Below are 22,500 nucleotides of genomic sequence, written 5' to 3' on the forward strand. Positions count from 1 at the left end.
AATATTAGGCCCTTATTTAAAACTGCTTCATTAATCGAAGAATAATAACAATTAATATCTATCTGAGCAAACCTATTCATACCCTTATTCTCATTTTTTTATACCAATCAATAACCTCATAAGAGTTAGACCAAAGACGCAACTTAATTTTATCCTTGAGAATTGGAATATACTTATCTAAAATGGCCTTACTAAGTCTCCCCAAATCAGACCGTCATTTAAAGATGTTTTTGTTAAATGCTGTTACTGGTCTTGTTGAATGAAATTTGATGAAAAAAAGCCGCAATAATTATGGACGAGCTAATAAGTGTGTGTGTGTGTATGAATATATATATATATATATATATATATATACACACACACATATATAGATATATATATGTATATGTTAATGCAATTGGAACACTTGTTGGATATTTACGGTTTGATGTAAAATGAAGATATGATTTTCTTCATACATTTCATTGATGATTGTTATATATATATATATATATATATATATATATATATATATATATATATATATATATGTATGTATGTACATATGTATGTATATACATGTATCTATCTATCTATCTATCTATCTATCTATCTATCTATCTATCTATCTATCTATCTATCTATCTATCTATCTATCTCATTATATCGGGACAATTATATCAGTCACTTACAACCATTTTTTTTTTTTTACCTATGGACTCCTTTGATTCATATTTTGCTATTTATTTGTTTACTTATTTATTTATTTACTATTTATTACCTCCGCCTTCGCTAAGGCGGAGATATTGTTTTTAGTCGACTTTGTATGTTTGTTTGTCTGTCCGTGGACATGATATCTCAAGAACCGCTGGGTGGATTCGGATGAAACTTTCAGTGATGTTTGGCCCGTGACTGGCAGGAACTGATTAGATGTTGCGATCGATCGGGGGTACCGGACAAGGATTCTGGATTATTTTTCCCGTTTTTTATTTTTACTTAATTTTTGAGCGGTCGGGCTCATTTTTAGCAGTTAAGTTTATTTAAAAACCATCTCTGGCTAATCGTTGAGAGGACACTGGTGTTGCTTTGGCGGAGGTTTGCGCTCTCTGAGTGCTCTTGTTAACAATTTGATTCCTATTTTACTGTTTAAACACTCATTGCTATTCAGTGTTTAAAATATTCGATTATAGTTTTCATAATTAAATATTATTAGCAATTGTATAAAAAGACGTTTTTTGTAGAAGTAAAACCAATTTCTTGCGCATGAATTTTAACAACAACATCTTATACGGATCTGTAAGGGTTATATGAACCCTAGTGGAGGTGCAATGGCCCAGTGGTTAGGGCAGCGGACTCGCGGTCATAGGATCGCGGTTTCGATTACCAGACCGGGCGTTGTGAGTGTTTATTGAGCGAAAACACCTAAAGCTCCACAAGGCTCTGACAGGGGATGGTGGCGAACCCTGCTGTACTCTTCCACTACAACTTTCTCTCACTCTTACTTCCTGTTTCTGTTGTACCTGTAATTCAAAGGGTCAGCCTTGTCACACTGTGTCACGCTGGATATCCCCGAGAACTACGTTAAGGGTACACGTGTGTGTGGAGTGCTCAGCCGCATGCACGTTAATTTCACGAGCAAGCTGTTCCGTTGATCGGATCAACTGGAACCCTCGACGACGTAAGCGACGGAGTGCCAACAACAACATATGAACCCTAGTTGAGAATCACTGAATTATGTAGTGAAAGAGTCTTTTTAGCTATTCAAGACCATACACAAACCATTATCTTCCACCTTGTTTATTATTTAATATTCCCATGTAATTTAAAATTCCACGAAATTTCGTTGCACTTTTGTGAACAAGTCACTTGCTCCCAAAAGTGCAACGAAATTAACTTGACTAATTTAGTCACTTAACTAAATCTGAATTGTCCCAATGAATAATACATTCAATCTTCCCCAGGCGTGGCTTTATAGACACAGTCGTGGCTGTTTAGTCAAGAAGCTTGCGTCCCAGCTATGTGGTCATGAGTTCAGTCCCACTGTGTGGCACCTTGGGCAAATATCTTCTATTATAGCCCCGGGCCTACCAAAGCCTTATGGATGGATTCGGTTGACGGAAACTGTGTGGAAGTCCGTCATATACATATGTGTGTGCATGTGTGTGTATCTGTGTATGTAAGTGTATGTGTGTGTGTATCTGTGTATGTAAGTGTATGTGTGTCGTTGTGTTAGTGTTACGTTTGTCTCCTACCACCGCTTAGTTTTGGTTTGTAAACGTCCCTGTAGCTTTACTGTTCGATAAAAGAGACAAACTTAAAAAAATAAGTTCAGAGATCGATTTGTTCAACTAAACACTTCAAGGCAGCGCACCATGGCCGGAGTCCAGTAACTGAAACGCCGAAATTTTGGCACAAGTCCAGCAATCTCGGGTGAGGTGGGTAAGTCGATTACATGGACCCCAGTACGCAACTGGTACTTATTTTATGGACACCGAAAGGATGAAAGGTAAAGACGATCTCTGCTGAATTTGATCTCAGACTGTAACGATAGATGAAATCCCACAAAGTATTTTGCCCGACGTGCTAACGATTCTGCCAGCTCGCCGCCCTACACACACCAAAAATATCCTTTTCTACTCTATGCACAAGGCCCGAAATTTTTGGGGAGGGATCCAGTCGATTAGATCGACCTCAGTATGTAACTGATACTTAATTTATCGACCCCGAATGGGTGAAAGGCAAAGTCGACCACGCCGGAATTTGAACTCAGAACGTAGAGACAGACGAAATATCGCTAAGCATTTTGCCCGGCGTGCTAACGATTCTGCCAGCTCAGTGATGTCAAGTTGGAATACATCTCTCTGATCAAAGACAATTTTCAGGCCTGTATCTGATCAGTCAACGCCTTCTAAACTCTATGGCCATATCATAAACTTATATTCTACTTCAGTGTGGAGGCGCAATGGCCCAGTGGTTAGGGTCACAGGATCGCGATTTCGATTCCCAAACCGGGCGTTGTGAGTGTTTATTGAGCGAAAACACCTAAAGCTCCACGAGGCTCCGGCAGGGGATGGTAGCGAACCTTGCTGTACTCTTTCACCACAACTTTCTCTCACTCTTACTTCCTGTTTCTGTTGTGCCTGTAATTCAAAGGGTCAGCCTTGTTACACTGTGTCACGCTGAATATCCCCGAGGACTACGTTAAGGGTACACGTGTCTGTGGAGTGCTCAGCCACTTGCACGTTGATTTCACGAGCAGGCTTTTCCGTTGATCGGATCAACTGGAACCCTCGACGTCGTAAGCGACGGAGTGCCAACAACTTCAGTATTTAAATTGGATTTTAATAGTTTCATATTTTGGCACAAGGCCAGTAATTTTAAGGGAGTGGTAAGGACGTTTTCCGACGCGCAAACGATTCTGCCCGCTCAACTGCCTTACTGCTTCAGATTTTAGCACAAAGCCAGCAATTCTTAGGGAGAAGCATAGTCAATCATATCGACCCCCGGAACTTGATTGGCGCCTTATTTTATCGACCCCGAAGTGAGGAAAGGCATCGTTGACCTCGGTGGGATTAGAACTCAGACGCGTTAACGATTCTGTCGGTTCGCCGCATTCAGACCAAAAGATAACAATACAAAAAAGAAAAGCAAAATACTTGTAAAAACAAAAACATTTCCAGAAATCCTAGAAGGTAGTCTCCCTATCTATCTATCTATTTCAACAATCGCAAGATGAAGTCCATCTTCTGGCTAATTAATTCTAGTTGCTGTGAAGTTTTTCCCAGTTAGGTTTTGACTTAAAACGTTTTAATAGACACGAGATAACAGTTACCGCCACCGTTTCATTGTCTCTTAATATGTTCTTTTTCTTTCAACACGCTTTAATCAGACTTCATCATCCCTCCGTCTGCCTCTTGTTGTTGTTGTTGTTGTTGCTGTTGTTGTTGTTGTTGTTGTTGTTGTTGTTGTTGTTGTTGTTGTTCTTCTTCTTCTTCTTCTTCTTCTTCTTCTTCTTCTTCTTATAATTATTATCACAGACTTCATGTCTATCCATCAACAATCAACTTTCAACGGTTAAAACAGCACGCACGCACACACACACACACACACACACACACACACACACGCGCACACACACACGATACACAATACACACTCACACGCGCACACACACACACACACACAATACACACACACACACAACACAACACATACACACGCACACACAACACACAATAGACACACACACACACACACACACACACAAACACACACACACACACACACACACACACACACACACACGCTGACGCTTCTTCCGCAGATTTTTAATAGTTTTAATAGGCGTTGGCTAACTAATTTCTCTCTATCCCTTGATGAGGTTTTTCATTGGATCGGAATCGTTAAATAAGACAAAGTTAATAATAGGAAGTGATACGACGTACAACCCCCGCCACAAGCACCCAAAAACAAAAACAAGAAACAATCAAACAAAATAGCTAAGAAAACAAACAAAACAAATACTATTAAAAACAAAAAAGGAAAGAAAAAAGCTCCCGGCTTTTGGATAAAGATTTGGCTGGCTACGACTTGAAGCTGCCATTAAACTTACTCTGTAGGATGTATATAACAACACTTAATTTGAAAAGAAACGTGAGTGTCAGAAAGGTTTGAATTTGATAAATCTGGTGTCTATTCATTTCTTTATTATTTTCTTTTCAGTAAAAGCAGCATCGAAAGCAATTTTCTGCATCATTTCAATCATTTTGTTCAAACACTTCCTTGTTTTTTTCCCCTTGCTTCCTTAACCCTTTATCTCGCTTTCTTTCTCTCTCGCTATTTCCACTCTATCTCCACTCTATCTCTATCGCTCTTTGACTGTCTCAGTATCTATTTCTCTCTCTCTCTCTCTATCTCTCTCTTTCTCTCTTTCTCTCTTCCTGTCTCTATCTACACGTCCCTCTATATTGCTGTCTGACGACTGCCTCTGCGTCTATTTTTCTATCACTCTTTTTTTCTCTTCCTCTCTCAATCTACACTTCCTTCTATCTCTGTCGCTGTCTGACTGCTTTTGTATCTGTCTATCTCTCTCTTCTCCCACCTCTCTCCCTCTCTCTGCCCGTCCGTCTGCTTTCCTTTGTGCACCAGTTGCTCGTAAAGTGCGTTCATTATTTCGGAAGAAAGATTCGAGTCTATCCTAAGTGTATTTGTGCGTGCGTATATGTGTGTGTGTATGTATGTATGTATGTATGTATGTATGTATGTATGTATGTATGTATGTATGTATGTATGTATGTGAAGCACCATCAACTGTAAATTATTCTTTACCTAATGACACACTACTGGATTGTGGGATATGATAAAAGTGCAAACAGCCGGAAAGAGACGTTAAGTTTCCCACGAACTAAATCCACAATATCACAGGTTCGATTCCGGGTTAAGCAATTTCTACACCATTTTCCTGCCTTTAGTCAGTATAAGGGCTAGTTTAACCCTTTGCTTCTCCTGTGTGTCACATGTAATGCACAGGACATTTTTTTCTGGTGTCAATACATCATATATGGTACACATTCCAATATTTTTTCAACCATTTGAGTAACTTGGGACCTATGAAAGGAGAGCTTTATATGTGTCAAAATATATTACACAAGAGTTAACCAAAAGTTTGTGGAGAAGCATGGACGTTTAGGGAGTTGGGAAATTTCTGTGCTATTTTCCTCCATCTAGTCCGTGAAAGGGCTGTGAAGCCGCGTGGCTTAGTGGTTAGGGCATTCGGCTCGCGATTGTAAGACCGTGAGTTCAATTCCCGGCGACGCGTTGTGTCATTGAGCAACACACTTCATTTCACATTGCTCCAGTCCACTAAGCTGGCTAAAAGGAGTTGTACCTGTATTTCAAAGGGCCAGCCTTGTCACACTCTGTGTCACGCTGAATCTCCTTGAGAACTACGTTAGGGGTACACGTGTCTGTGGATTGCTCAGTCACTTGCACGTTAATTTCACAAACAAGCTGTTCCGTTGATCGTATCAGATGGGACACTCGTCGTCGTAACCGACGGAGTGCTCTCTCTCCGTGTAATGGCTAGTTTAATCCTGCCCTATGTATCACATGTAGTACACAAGACATATTTCCCTGGTATCTCTGCATCATATATGAAACACATTCCCATTTTTTTTCAACCATGGGAGTAACTTGGGAGCCTATGAAAGAAAAGCTTCACGATCGTGGTGCGTCGTGTCCTGGAGCAGTAGACTTTATTTCAAGTTACTCCGGGCCACTCAGCAGGCAAAAATGAGCAATGCTTGTATTTCGAATGACCAGCCTTGACACATTCTGTGTCACGCTGGATCTTCCCGAGAACTACATTAAGGATACGCATGTCTGTGGGGTTCTCAGCCATTTGCACGTTAATTTCCCGAAACACTCGTTTATTTAACCCAGAATCTATGGTGCACGTGACTGAGATAAAGACATTATCCCCTGAATGGAACGCCAGTCCGTCGTAGGGTTAATTTCCCCGCTATCTCTGGAACTCATTTACAGAAATAGCTGAGCGGGCTGGAGTAACGTGGAATGAAGTGTTTTATTCAAGATCACAACGCATGCCCAGTCCAGGAATCGAAAATACGATCTTTAAATCGTGAATGCAGCATTCTAATCACTAGGCCACACGCCTTCACTTAACGTAATACTTGTCAAAGTATCGGTCGCTCTCTGACGGGTTTATGGTCGAGCCTGTGGCAGTGAAGATCTCCGGCGTTCTCGGTCACCCGGATCATATCCCTGTGCACCGCTATCGGGGCGGAGATGGCTGTCTTCAAATGCGAACTCCATGAATCAGAGTGGCTGTTCCAGAGCATCTTTGCTATCCTCCGGGACAACGCCTTTTCCATTTTATCTACTGGGGCCATGGGGCGATCTGAATTACAGGAAATCGAAAGAATGTAAGAATTTCGTAGCTTACAACACGAACAATAAACTTATACAACATTTCAAGCAAAAATATCGAAAGTAGTTTCTTGATGTCAAATCAATAATTTTCTCTTTCTTATTTCATTCCTTGTTAATTTATCCTCCATAACTAAAAACTATTTCTCAGCAACAAAGAAAAAACAAACAAAAAAACAAAACAAGGTCTAATAACTAAGGTTTGATTCTAAAATTTTTTTGCTGTGTCTGTCCAAGAAGCTTATGATCAAAAACTTTCCAGTCAATACCATTTCGTCTTTTTATCTTGATGGAATATATCAAGGACTACATTATCAATTACGCGCTTCATTGTATACGATGGTTAAGAGTGATTAGAGGACTGTTAATACTAATTTTACCAGTTTAAGCTAACATGTTGTGGCTACGTCAGTAACTCATTGATCTTGATCAACAAAATAAGGTTTGATTCACAGATCTTTTTTGTTCTCTCTATCCAAGAGGCTTATGATGAAAAACTTTCTAGCCAAGATAATCTCGTCCTTTTCTCTTGAGAGAATGTATCAAGAACTATATTGTCATTTATGCACTTTATTATTTAAGACGATTATGTGTGTGATTTGAGGACTGTTTGTAGCTAATTTTACCAGTCTAAACAAACATGTAACTACGTCAGTAAGTCATTGAGCCTCAGTTATTTTTGTTTCAACCAAGGAAAAGCCTTGAACGAGCAGATCTACGAGCTAAAGAATTCCAGCTGTGATCATCGCTTCTGTTGAGAGGTATCTTGGGTTACATTACTTAACACACCCTTTCCTTACTTCGGACGATCAAGTGTGATTCAAGGAAAATTTGACTATTAATTCTAGCAGGTTGAGCAACTAAGGAGATGCTCTCTTATTTTGGCTCGTTGATTCTCAGATTATGACAGGAGGTGCATAGGTGGTTTGTGTATTACGAAAGCAGGAATGTTTATTCTATCCTCGGGTGGTGCTTAAGAAACCTCGAAGAATTCTAATGGCTAGTGTGATACGAGCCTTGATAATTTATCAGAAAACACGTGAGAAAATTCTTGTTATAACTTGCTGGGAATCTGTTGTCATCGTTTAAGAGTTATTCTAAAAAGCGAGAAGAGAAGTGGGTAAATGTACCATGAAGCTGAGCAACATAACACCAACTTTGTGTATATTTGTTCTGACTTGGGTATTCCATATCTATCTATCTATCTATCTATCTATCTATCTATCTATCTATCTATCTATCTATATACATATACATATACACGTATACACACATACATACACATATATACTTCTATATATATATATATATATATATATATATGCACACACACACGTGCATGCACAAACACACACACACACACACACACACACACACACACACACACACACACACACACACACACACACACACACACACACACACACACACACACACGTATGTATATGTATTAATATGTATGTGCGTATGTATGTGATAAATACTTGAAAAAGATAGATATTTGAAAAAAACCTTTTTAGCAATGCGAATGAGGAGTTAAATCAAAATATATAAAGTGATGTCAATGAATTAAAACAAAGATAATGATATAATATTACCTTACATAGGTTGTTCAATGGTTCTACTATATTTCGGGAAAAAATCATCCCCTGTTCAAATGCAAGAAAGAACATAACCAAAGAGTCAGGAGAAACATGTTATCGGCAAGCCATTCCGATCTCCCACTCTGGTTAGCTATAAGGAAGTAAATTTATACGCTAGAAGTGTTCGGCGATAACTATTCGTCATCTTTAGGCATCATGTGTCCAGGGCAATATTATCAAACATGTCCTTCAGTATATTAAGGCGGTGTTGAGGGATTTGTGGGCGATTTGGCGGCTATGCTTAGCCGGTCGAACGATTACATAAATACACTCTAATTGTCTGTAATCTGTAGGGAGAGGCACATTTTGAAATGACGCTAGTATCTATATGATGTTATATTTTGTATATAATGTTAAAAACCTTCTGAATAGCTCATCACACTTGCCGTGAGTTACGTTTTTTACTCTGAATCATCTCAAAACGAACCACCAATATCTAAGCATTATCTAAGCTTAATTAGCCGACCTATAAAGAAAACCAAACAATACCAATATACGAATCCACAAGCTACGAATCCACAAGCTACGAATCCACAAGCATTTTCCACTTCGCAAGCATGAAGGACAACCACATACGTGCTTTTCCTCCTCTCCGAACCTTTCCTCTTTTTGACGAAGAGCCATGCTCAAAACGTTACATCCCTCCCTCTTTTTTCCATCTCAAAACGTACGCTATTTTCACTTTTGTTGTTTATATTTTTATTTTCGGTTTGTGAGTGCCTTATGAGTGGATTTGATAGACGGAAACTGCAAGAAGTCCGTCGCATATATATGTATATATTTGTGATACATACACACATATATACTTATACGAACATAGTTATGTATATAAATGTATTATAAACACGTATATATTTTATATTTATATAATGTACAATATATATGTATATACATATATGTGTGTATGTGTGTGTGTGTATGTGTGTGTCTGTATGTGTGTGTGTCTGTACGTGTGTGTGTCTGTATGTGTGTGTGAATGTATATATAATGCAAAACATGTCTGATCATGGGGAAATATTAACTTGCTTGGGTTGACGGCAGGAAGGGTATCCGGCTGTAGAAAATCTGCCTCAATAAACTCCCTCCGACTCACACAAGTATGGAATGTGGACGTTAAAATGATATATATATATATATATATATATATATATATATATATATATATATATATATATCTTCAGCGAAATTCCAGTCAGTTTCCAACTAACAAATCAACTCACACGGTCGATCTGGGCGATTGTTGTAGAAGTGGGACTGAACCAGGAACCATGTGGTTGGGAAGCAAATGTCTTACCCATACGGCCATGTCTGCGCCTATCTACTTATTCTACTTTGATCTTTTGGGATTAAATGCTTCGCTTATAACCCTGTTCTGTCATTATCTATGATACTGTTTATCTTCATCTTTGGTTAAATACTTGTTCTTAATTTCTATCAAAACCTATTGTTTCTACAGGCTTGTTTACATTTTCGTTCTTCGTCTCTGGTTATATTCTTATTTCTTCACCTTCAATTGTATTCTTAGTTCCTGATCTTCCAATCTATTCCTAGTTGTTTATCCTTTATTTTATACTTGCTATTAAATATTTAGTTGTATTCTTAGTTCACATCTTTTATTGTATTCTTGTTCGTTCATATTTTGTTATATTTCTTGTTATTAATCTTTCTTTATATATTTTGTTTTACGTCTTTGAAAACATTTAAAAAAAACTATATTTGTATTTATATTTGTAGACCTTCGAAAGATCATAGAAAACCTTAAAAAAAAAACCTTAGAGATACTTTATACGTATTATAAAGAAATAATTCCGCTCTGCGTATGAAACTAAATACTCTACTGAAAATTATTTGTTAATTAGAATATGAAGAAAACAAAATTAATGTATATGATTTTTACCTTTTTATTGAATATATTTACCTGAGATACACCCCCACTCCACCCCACATACATATTCACTTACACCCCCCCCCCCCACACACACAGAGGTTTGCTTCCATGCGAATCGGAATATAGAAAAATTGGTTTTGGGTTTTAAAACGAATTATAGATTAAAACAATTTTGCAAATTTATTAAACTTTTATCTTTTTTTCTTATTTACTATTGAAAATAAAAAAGTGTTGTAATCGGCATGGCATTTTAATAAAATTTTAAAATCTCTACAATTCGTTTTAAGACCTACGTGCATTTCGAACCCTAAACCAATTCACACACACACACACACACACACACACACACACACACACACAAAATACACACACACGTGTGTATGTGTGTTTGCTTGTGTATGTCTTCTAATCCAAACTCGAAAACCGGTGCTGGTTTGTTAATATTCCCATAACATTAGCGGATCGGCAAAAGGATGATTACCAGTCGGTTTGTTCAACTAAACATTTCGAGGGGGTATTCCCAGCAGAGTCGGATTAAGACCCTAAGCAGTTGAAAGATTTTGGTGCCCCCATAAAAGATTATGTAATTCAAAATATAAACAATAACAAACCATAAAATAAATTTTTATTTTTCAAACCGAAATAAAACAGTAAAAGGGAAAATAATGTTTATTTTTGTATACTTCCACTTTATTTATATTTGAAAAGTCTCCTCCTACTTTTTTGAATTGCAAAGTCTTTGATGAGATCCTCAAAATTAATCTTAGGTAACACATCTGCATCTATACTTAGCATAGATAAAGGCATCCCGAATATTATTTTAGCAAGTTTAAAATGATTTCTTTTGTGCCGTAAACCATTTACCGTTTCTATAGTGCACCTCCTTCCCTTGATGCCCTAAGCACGTGCTTATTTTGCTTAATGGTTAACCCAGCACTGACTCTCAGCATAACCGCAGTTCAATGATTGAAACAAATAAAAGAATAAAACATAAAAATCTTCATGAAGCAAAAATACGAAATACGAATTAGGTGTTGGAAAAGTTCTGATCATAGAAATTTACGAAATGAACCGCCTCAAAACTTCTTCGACGAAGTTGGCTCCTAACCAGGAACATCAGTACTCACGTTTCCTTACCGCACACCACCTTATTGTATCTTTTTAATACACACACACACACACACACACACACACACACACATACACACACACACACACACACACACTGACCATCACTCTTCTTCTTCTTCTTCTTCTTCTTCTTCTTCTTCTTCTTCTTCTTCTTCTTCTTCTTCTTCTTCTTCTTCGTCTTCTTCTTCTTCGTCTTCTTCTTCCTTTAGATAGCAGCTGTAAGATCCGCTTTCAAATGTCCTTGACTAGTCGCTCTAGACATTGCTTCAATCAGTGTAGAACAGGTCCGAGTCTTCCCCATTAACTTGTTCAACCGCTATCTTAAATACATGAACACGCATCCAACATAACAAAAAAAAAAAAAAATATATATACAGATAATTTACACCCAACAAACAACATCAACAACAAGAAAAAAATATAACCCCAAAACCTTAGTAAGTAAAACATAACAAAATAAGTAAAAAAATATAACGAATAAAGATGAACAAAAATAAAAGACAAGAAGAAGAATAGCAAGGAAAAGTAGTGATAAGAAAATAAAGGTTTAAACCAGAAACCAATACGTAAACTAAGAATAAATACGTGTCGGTGACTAAGAATGGACATAACCGTCACGGTTTAAACGTCGTAAGTGCTAAAGACCTTTGAACTTGCAAACTGGAAGTTAAAGCTAATTTGTCTATCGTTTGCAAGCACATATTACTACACACACGTATATCATGTAGAGCCAGCCCAGCTAGCCTCGCATTCGTACTCGCTCATACATACATACGTACGTACTGCTTTCCGAACTTGGGCAAGTGTCTTCTAATATAGTCTCGGGCCGACCAAAGCTTTGTGATTGAATTTGGTAGACAGAAACTGAAAAGAAGCCCGTCGTATATATATATATATATATATATATATATATATATATATATATATATATATAGATAGATAGATATATATATATGTACGTGCATAAGGAAAATAAGACAAGGTAGAAAATGGTAAAATAATTTTATCATGAACAACATTTTAGTACCGGTTTCAGTCTTTGAGACTTTTTCAACTTAGAGTAAGGCATGAAAAACAATTAAATTGTGGAAAAATTAAATGAAATGGTTTTTAGGATATTTCCATAATTTTCAAATACAAGGGACATTTTCCTTTTTTCTGTCTATCTGTTTCTCTCTCTCTTTTTTTTATGTATGTATGTATACACAAACACACACACACACACATATATATATATGTGTGTGTGTGTGTGTGTGTGTGTGTGTGTGTGTGTATGTTTATGTATGTGTGTCATTGCGTCTGTGTGTGTCCTCCCCGACTGTCGCTTGACAACCGATGTCGGAATGTTTACGTCCCTGTAAATTAGCGGTTCAGCAAAAGAGACCGATAGAATAAGTACCAGGCTTACAAAGAATAAGTCCTGGGGTCTATTTCTTCGACTAAAAGGCGTTGCTCCATCATGGCCGCAGTCAAATGACTGAAGCAAAAGAATAAAAGAACACACACACACACACACACACACACACACATATATGTATATATATATAACATATATATGTAATATATATAACATATATGCGTGTGTATCTATATATATGTAATATATATATGATATATATAACATATATATATCCTTCCTTCAGAAAGATGAAAAACAGTAAAAATTAACTTCGGCGTGATTTGAATTCAGAATAGAAAAGGGACGTAACCAAATATCAGAAAATGTTTCTTCCCAAACTTTACTGATACAGCTATCTGCCACCCTATTATTTTATTCTTCTAGTGGTTTCAATCCTTAGACTGTACCCACAGGCACCCCTTTCCATGGTTGGCATAGTCAAGTTTGTTTTTCTAGCCGCTAATCATTTGAAATAATCGGTCCACATCACTATTACAATTTAACAAATGTCATCTAATCTATATTTTCATTGGTTGATAATTCTAGGAAACACCAAGCTTCACTAAACCGTCATCAAGAGAAAGTACATTAGGGACAGAGAAAGGAGAGAGAGAGAGAGAGAGAGAGAGAGAGAGAGAGAGAGAGAGAGAGAGAGAGAGAGAGAGAGAGAGAGAGGGGGGAATTGTTCACATTATCAGAACCAGGCCCGAAGATCATGTTACAACATTTAGTTAAAAAGTTACTATGTTTATATAATCATGTCCATTATATACATGCCATACAAAACATCATTAAAGACGCATGCGACCTATGTGCCGTGGTTTACATACGCTTATTCTAGAGTATAATCGTTTATATCGGCCCCAGCACGTATTTTTCTATCGACTTCAAGAAACGAAGTCGAAGATTCTCCAGATAGAATTTGGATCCAAATTGTAAAAGGATAAGTAAAATCGAATGTCTCAAGTAATTTTTGTCCGACATTCAACCGTTTCTGCTATCCATTATCATATGTTGACAGTCTTTCTCTTTTTAAATTTTACCTTTTTTTTTTTATTTCGGTTACAGCGGAATGGCCAAGCGAAATAGTGATTATAAAAGATGGAATGGTCAACTCATATCTACGAAACCCCGACCTGGAGAAATATATGCCTATTTTACCCGCAAATTTGGAAACCGTCAATTTAAAATGGAAAGCTGGAGACGTTAGGGTATGTCTTAACTTTGAGTTCTCAACTAATCTATAACCCTCATTTTCCAGTTATATATATATAAATATTTATAAGTGCATGTATATATAAGTGTACATATATATATATAAAGTATATATAAGTATATATATATATATATATATATATATATATATATATATATATATATGTATGTATATGAAGCAAAATATGAGATTGTTAATAGAAAATTTAGTTATCCATCTTACGCATATTTCATTAACACAATATGATTATTAGTTACATAATGTAAGTTAATCAAGAATTGTTGTCAAATCATCAGACATGTCACTTTTATACATAACAGTTTTGGAATGTACAAACGTTGGTTAAATCAATTACCGTGAAGACGGCGACGACTGTAATAAATTCAGTGAAGCAGTTTATATTTGTATTTATTGGTGGAAATCTACGTATATAAAAAGATGATGGGGGTGCAGATAGATTAAATGTTGCCAGAGAGACGTTTGATAGAGACAGCAGACGACTTTCTGATTAATGGTTTTATCGGGTCGTTTTATCAGGGGTCTTGAGAGTTTTTACAACTATCGATCAATGTATGTTGTCTGCTCATCTATATATATCATACAAACTTTTTGAGACATGATGTTTTATAAATTTGTTATTTAACGCGCAATTTAAAGTTTAAATTTCACTACATATATGCATATAATTATTTATGTATGTATGCATGCTTTTGCGTATGTTTGAGTTTGTTTGTATTGTCTATGTCTAGTGGTTGTTACAACCACAACGTTTCGGCCGGTCTATCCTCCGGCATTCTGTCTCATCCAATAATGTTCGCAGAATTTTGAACTTCACCCATTATTTAAATCCAGAGAACAAGTTATTGTCATCTCGTCCTCCACATCAGGAACAGTCACCTACCTGATTGAACTCACACCCACTAGTTGAACTACTACTATTAAACGCCTCACTGTCATGTTGCTCCATAACGCAACTAATGAAAATCTGGTGCTATAATGGCTTTTTTTTTTGTTTTATCACGTCGCTGAAAATCTTTCATACTTCAAGAACTGAGTAGATCTAAAACTGACAGTCTGCATTTTTTTTTCAGGGAAACCGAGTCGTAAACACTATTTCCTTAGACACTGTAATTCAAACATTTATATTCATAAATTGCTGGTGTAAATTTTCGGTGTGAATGACTGGACTCTTATAACGTGTCCAAGGAGCACTCCGTCGCTTACGACGACAAGGGTCCCAGCTGATACGATCAACGGAACAGCTTGTTCGTGAAATTAACGTACAAGTGGCTGAGCAATCCACAGACACGTGTACCCCTAACGTAATTCTCAGGGAGATTCAGCGTAACATAGAGTGTGACAAGGCCGGCCCTTTTGAAATACAGGTACTACTCATTTTTGCCAGCTGAGTGAACTGGAGCAACGTGAAATAAAGTGTCTTGCTCAAGGACACAACGCATCGCCGGGAATTGAACTCACGACCTTACGATCGTGAGCCGAATGTCCTAACCACTAAGCCACACGCCTTCACAGAATATATATTAATAAATAACCAAAACACGAACATATTAGCTGGATCTTTATCATTAATTTCATTAATTAGGTAATCGTTGCTGTTTCAGACCACCGTTAAGTTGAAAGCCTTCATCGATTGCTTCCCCTCCCCACTTTCTTTTTGTCGGTTTTCAGGCTGCTTGAAATGTTGTCGCCTTCTCTAATTTCCTTTTCATACTCATTATCACAAGAAGATAGGATGGTACTCTTCGGAGAGGCGATGCCTCGATTTCTGCGTTTTGGTTGGCTCTTGGAACCGAGGACGAAATGATTGCCTCCGACGTTTCAGTAGAGTAGTGGCAGATGGTGGTGCTATAAGAACAACACCTCCTGTCTCTTGGGGTTACTGTTTACGTTGTTACTTTTCTTTTGGTTTCTCAAGCACTTCTGAGCAAAAAGGTCTTAAATGAAAAGAAGAGTAAAAAAGTAAAGTTCCTTCATATTCGTAGGCTGGTATCTTGGTTTCCATGGCGTATATATTCCCCACCAGAACGGAACGCCGGTCCGTTGCAAGATAACTTCGTGCTGCCAGCTGAGGCAAGGTAAAATGAAGTGTTTTCCTCAAGGACATCGCCTGCTCAAGGAATCGAAACCACAATCTTACGATTATAAATCCAACACCCTAATCACTAAGCCACGCACCTCCACAGATCGTAGGTGATCTTCTTCTAGCATAATGGATGTCCACTTAGTGGTTATCCCTATTATATTTATGTATGTATGTATATATATATATATATATACAAAAATAAGAGGAATACTCTTATTTTTGTATATTCTTATTTTTGTATGTAATATAATTTTAATCTTCGGATTTTTTTAAATATGCTAGACCACTGGTTTTAATTGATTAATATCAATTTCTACCCTTATTATTAAATTTATATATATATATATATATATATATATAGGATATATTTCTTAACATGAAACCAATAGTAGACTTAATACACAAATAAAGAAATTTTATCCACCAATGTGAACATTCTCATTGTTCAACATTTACGGATCTATCTATCTATCTATCTATCCATTTGTCTGACAATATGTATGTCTATATGTATGTATGTATGTCTATCTACCTAATGTCTATCCATCTGTCTATCTATCTATCTATCTATCTATCCATTTGTCTGACAATATGTATGTCTATATGTATGTATGTATGTCTATCTACCTAATGTCTATCCATCTGTCTATCTATCTATCTATCTATCTATCTATCTATCTATCTATTTGTCTGACAATATGTATGTCTATATGTATGTATGTATGTCTATCTATCTATCTATCTATCTATCTATCTATTTGTCTGACAATATGTATGTCTATATGTATGTATGTATTTCTATCTACCTAATGTCTATCCATCTATCTATCTATCTATCTATCCATCTATCTATCTATTTGTCTGACAATATGTATGTCTATATGTATGTATGTCTATCTACCTAATGTCTATCCATCTGTCTATCTATCTATCTATCTATCTATCTATCTATCTATCTATCTATCTATCTATCTATCTATCTTTCTGAAAGCAGCGAGCTGGCAGAATCGTTAGCACTCCTGAGATAACGCTTAGCGGCATTTCGTCCGTATTCGCGTTCTGAATTCAAATTCCTCCGAACTCGACATTGTCCTTCATCCTTTCAGGGTCGATTAATTAAGTAGCAGTTGAGCATTGGGCTTCATGTAATCGACTCCCCGCCTTCCTCCGAACTTGCTGATCTTATACCAAAATTTGAAGAAGAAAATGAAGTACTAGTTCATTACTAAGATAGGTTTAGTCTATTATATCGATTATAGGTGTTGTGCTAATGATAATTCCTAAATCATATCAGAATCTTAGAATGGTTTCACCAAAATGACAAGGAAGAAAGAAATAACAAAGATAGTTGAATGAAGTTCATTCGGTGTTCTGTTTCTCTTGTTACGGAATTGAACTTATGTCTCCTTAGTTTCCGACTGAAGTGTTTATTATAAAGCTTTTAATTGTATCCGTACAAGTTTTAATGCGGAAGTAGACATAAAATTAAGAACAAACAGTAGGGGTTTTAAGTATTAGAGCAAGAGCTAATCTTATTTTTAATAAAATGTCAAGAGGGCTCTTTTCCACGCCTCGTGAATTTATAGATTGTCCGATGAAAATCTAGACAATTTTTTTCAAAGGAAATTCTTCGTATTTTCTTACCAAAAGTGTATGCGGAAGGGATTAACTTACTTTGTTGAAAGAAAAAGAAAATGAAAATAAAAATAAAGGTGGTTAGGGGCACTTTAATTATTTAGCAAATTTTTTTCCTGGATTTAGGGGAAAATAATTTATATTTTATAATTTGTTCTTAATCTAAAAGGAATCTTGAGTAGGTAGTCATTGAGTTTTAATGTTTGTTCGGGATTTGACTTAAGTTCAGAAAGATAATATTATTTCTTTTATTATTATTTTCTTTCTTCTAATTTTTGCTTTTAATTAAAGAGAGAAAATAGGTTTTACTCTGGTCTATGAAGGTCCGTATAGAGAAACTGTGACGACGGTTGAGTGAGGTTAGAGCGGTGACTGATTCGTCCTAATTTGACGTAAAGATCTTACACGTTAACTGAAGAGGCTACGAAATGTGGTAGTTAAAATTTTTCTAATGCTTTATACTAGGAGTCAAGTGAAATCACATACACTGAGAATCAAAACTGGTTTGCGTCTCTGGTGTTTATCATTTGGTTCCTCGTCTCTCTGTTTCTAAGACTCCTGTTTGGTAAACTTTCAAGGATGATTTCCAGAAGGACGCAATTTCTACGAAGTCTAGTAGTAGACGATATTTTGCGTCTCAACTCGATACTTATCTATCAATTTACATACCTTTCATACCTCAGAAGGCTGATGGTCTCTGTTCACTCGTTCAGTGTTAGTTGTATAACATTTCAAATTGAAACAAAGAGTACTAGGGACATTCTATAGCCCAACGGTGCCCAATATTTTTTGCATCATTGACCGGTTTCAAGCAATACAATTTTTCTACGGACCAGGAGATCCGTGGAAATCAATGACAAAATACAATAAAGAGCATAATTTAGAATTTAATTATTACACACGCACACACACACACACACACACACACACACACACACACACACACACACACACATACACACACACACGCACAGTTCGGCAAAGGATACTGATAGAATAACTACTAGGCTTACAAAGAATAAATCCTGGGGGTCGATTTGTTCGACTAAAAGTGGTGCTCCAGCATGGCCCCAGTCACATGACTGAAACAAGTAAAACAATAGCAAACTATGCCATTGTAATCCCGAGCAACGCCGGGTATCTCTGCTAGTATATTATATATTTGCAGACGCACAAATGCACGCACTCTCTCTCTCACACACACACACAAACACACATACACAAACACACCCACACAAACACACACCCACAAACACACACACACACACACACACACGCACACGTACACACACACACACACACACACACACACACACATGAAACACGCACATGTAAGGGAGATAGAATAAGTGTATAATCTTATGTTGTGTGTGTGTGTGTGTGTGTGTGTGTATGCGCGCATGTGTATGAATGTGTATGTGTGTGTGTGTGTGTGTGTGCGTGAGGATTCGTCTACGTTGGAATAGAAATAGACTTTTAGTTAAAACAACCCCTTAAAATGTAGTTAGCGTTTAAATGTCTCTCTTTTTCTCTCGCCCCCCTCTCCAAGCCTATACCTTCCCCCCGGCATCCCGTATCTTCTTCCTCTCAGAGTCTCGTTCAACCACACCGTTTTACGTCAATCTCTGTAAAGTTGTTATTGTACCTAGAAAACGTTTATAGTTCCTGTGTTCTTTATGTCTTGTATTTTTAATTCTCAGCGAAGATGGTAATTTACTTCCTTTGAGTAGTTTTGCAGTTGTTTAAACATGCGCGTGCGTATACGCACTCACAAACACACGCGCACGCGCGCGCACACGCACATACAGCCGCACATACCCACACTCTCACGCACACACACATACACATACGAACGCACACACAGACACACACACATACACACACTCCTCTTTCCCTCACACACACTTCTTCCTTTCACTCACACGCATATATGTTCAGAGAAGGAGAGGGATAGATAGATAGATAGATAGACAGACAGATAGATAGATAGATAGATAGATAGATAGATAGATAGATAAATAGATAAATAGATAGAGAGACAGATAGAGAGACAGATAGGTAGATAGATGAAGAGAAAGACTGATAGCTAGACAGATAGATAGACAGAAAAAAAGATGGATAAAGAAATAGAAAGATTAATAGATAAATAGAAAGAAAAAGAAAAGACAGAAAAATAGATAGATAGATTGATAGATAGAAACTCCTGGCACTCCGTCGGTTACGACGATGACGACACCAGCTGATCCGATCCATGAAATTAACGTGCAATGAGATTAACGACTGTCCGATGCATTGTGAGTCGATTTTGCTGATGGAAACTCTAGAAGCTCGCTGTGAATATATATATATATATATATATATATATATATATATATATATATATATATATATATATATATATATATATATATATATATATATATATATATATATATATATATATATATATATATATATATATATATATATATATATATATATATATATATATATATATATATATATATATATATATATATATATATATATATATATATATATATATATATATATATATATATATATATATATATATATGGGAGAATATACGAAAAAACAACAACAGACGAGGACAGGTGGTGTAAATAACAAAAGGATGTATACATATATATATATATATATATATATATATATATATATATATATATATATATATATATATACATATATATATATATATTTATATTTATATTTATTTATTTCTATAGATAGACAGATAGATATTATGTATATCATATATACAGGGGTTGGACAAAATAATGGAAACACCTTAAAATTTCAAACAAATTTATTTTGATATGGGGTTGGACCGCCTTTGACAGTAATTACAGTTTGAATTCTACGAGGTATGGACTCGTACAAAGATTGAATTGTTTCCAAAGGAATTTTTGTCCATTCTTCAGCTAAAACAATCTCCAGTTCTTGTAGGCCATCACAGTCCCCAGATTTCAATATTATTGAATATTTATGGTGCATTTCAGAAAAACAAATAAGGAGTCGATATCGACTGCTTATTTGTTTTTCTGAAATGCATCATAAATGTTCAATAATATTGAAATATGGGGACTGTGGTGACCAGATAAGATGTTCAGCTTCATTAGAATGTTCCTCGTGCCATTAGGTAACAACTTTAACTGTGTGAATTGGTGCATTATCACCCTGAAAGATTGCATTTCCCTCCAGAAACAGTTCCGCAACCATAGGATGAATTTGATCAGATAAAATGCTTAAATAGTCTTGACTATTAATTCTGCCATGAAAGGAAACGGCGGATTTCCAAGATATAGCCTCCCACTCGATCATCACAGATTCGCCTCCATGTTTAACAGTTGGAAGAAGGCAGTCTGGGTCAAATGCTTCTTTTGGCTGTCTCCACACGTATACTTGGCCGGTGGTTGGAAATAAGGTACAGGATTACTCGTCTGAGAAAATAATATTCTTCCACTGCTCTAGGGACCAATTCTGTACGTTTTTACTCCACTCTAAACGCTTTGCAACGTTTAATTTTGAAAGTAGTGGTTTTCCGCCGAGGTCGACTTTGCCTTTCATCCTTTCGGGCTCGATAAATTAAGTGCCAGTTGCGCACTGGGATCGATCTAATCAACTGGCCTCCTCCCCCAAATCTTCGGGCCTTGTACCTAGCATAGAAAAGAATATATCTCTTACCACCACCACTCTACGTCTTTTATCAGGCTACAGAAAGATCCAAACAGGTCATTATTTAAAAAGCGCACAAGACAAGGCGATTTTATTTCCTCTAATCTGTTAAAATCCCGCTTAGAAGATGTAAGTCGAAAACTACACCGAGAGGAAGACGAAATGGGAATTAAATTCAACAGCAAATTAATCACAAACATTTTTGTGTTGGTGTGTGTGTGTGTGTGTGTGTGTGTGTGTGTGTGTGTGTGTGTGTGTGTGTGTGTGTGTGTGTGTGTGTGTGTGTTGTGTGTGTGTGTAGAACATAACTATATGTCTGTGTGTGTGTGTTTTGTGATTTTTAACTCTTTTAATCCGGCATTATATAGAGGATTCAGATAAACATCCTTCCTGAGTCGTATAGACGCATAGAGTCGGTTTCTCAGTTTCTTGGGGCATGTATATTCCCCACTGGACGGGATGTTGGTCTGGCTCAGGATTGCTCAGTTGACGAGCAACGTGAAATGAAGTGTTTTGCTTAAGAACACAACGCGTCGCCCGCTCCCGGAATCGAAACCACAACCTTACGATCACACACGTATATGTATGTATGTGTGTACGTGCGTGCGAATGTGTGTGTCTGTGTGTGTGTATATGTATGCAAGTGTGTGTAGATGCCCATACGTGTAAATTTGTTTTCGGACGTGAAGTGTATATGTTTTCTGAGATGAATTTTATGGCATCCTAAAAGACGCATTTCTCTTCGGCTTCATCTGCAAATTTAAAAACAAAAACAAAAAATCTCTATCTGAAAATAGTATAAGAATTTTATTTTAATCTATTTGAAAATTTTTCTTTCTTCCTCCAGTCCTTCCCTTGTTA

At 36.6% G+C, this 22,500-nt stretch overlaps 1 protein-coding gene across 2 annotated transcripts in view; it reads left to right on the plus strand.

Annotated features, from left to right (window-relative positions):
* LOC106871144 (protein shifted-like) overlaps positions 1–22,500 on the plus strand; it is a 328,503-nt gene that overhangs the window by 72,373 nt on the left and 233,630 nt on the right. For both annotated transcript variants that reach the window (XM_089338385.1, XM_089338386.1), the window contains exon 2: positions 14,057–14,199. In XM_089338385.1, the coding sequence (XP_089194511.1) occupies positions 14,057–14,199 (143 nt within the window). The remainder of the gene's footprint in view (positions 1–14,056; positions 14,200–22,500) is intronic.

This window comes from Octopus bimaculoides, chromosome 20 (genome assembly GCF_046866305.1).
Source record: "Octopus bimaculoides isolate indiv1 chromosome 20, ASM4686630v1, whole genome shotgun sequence".
In the NCBI taxonomy this organism is placed as follows: domain Eukaryota; kingdom Metazoa; phylum Mollusca; class Cephalopoda; order Octopoda; family Octopodidae; genus Octopus; species Octopus bimaculoides.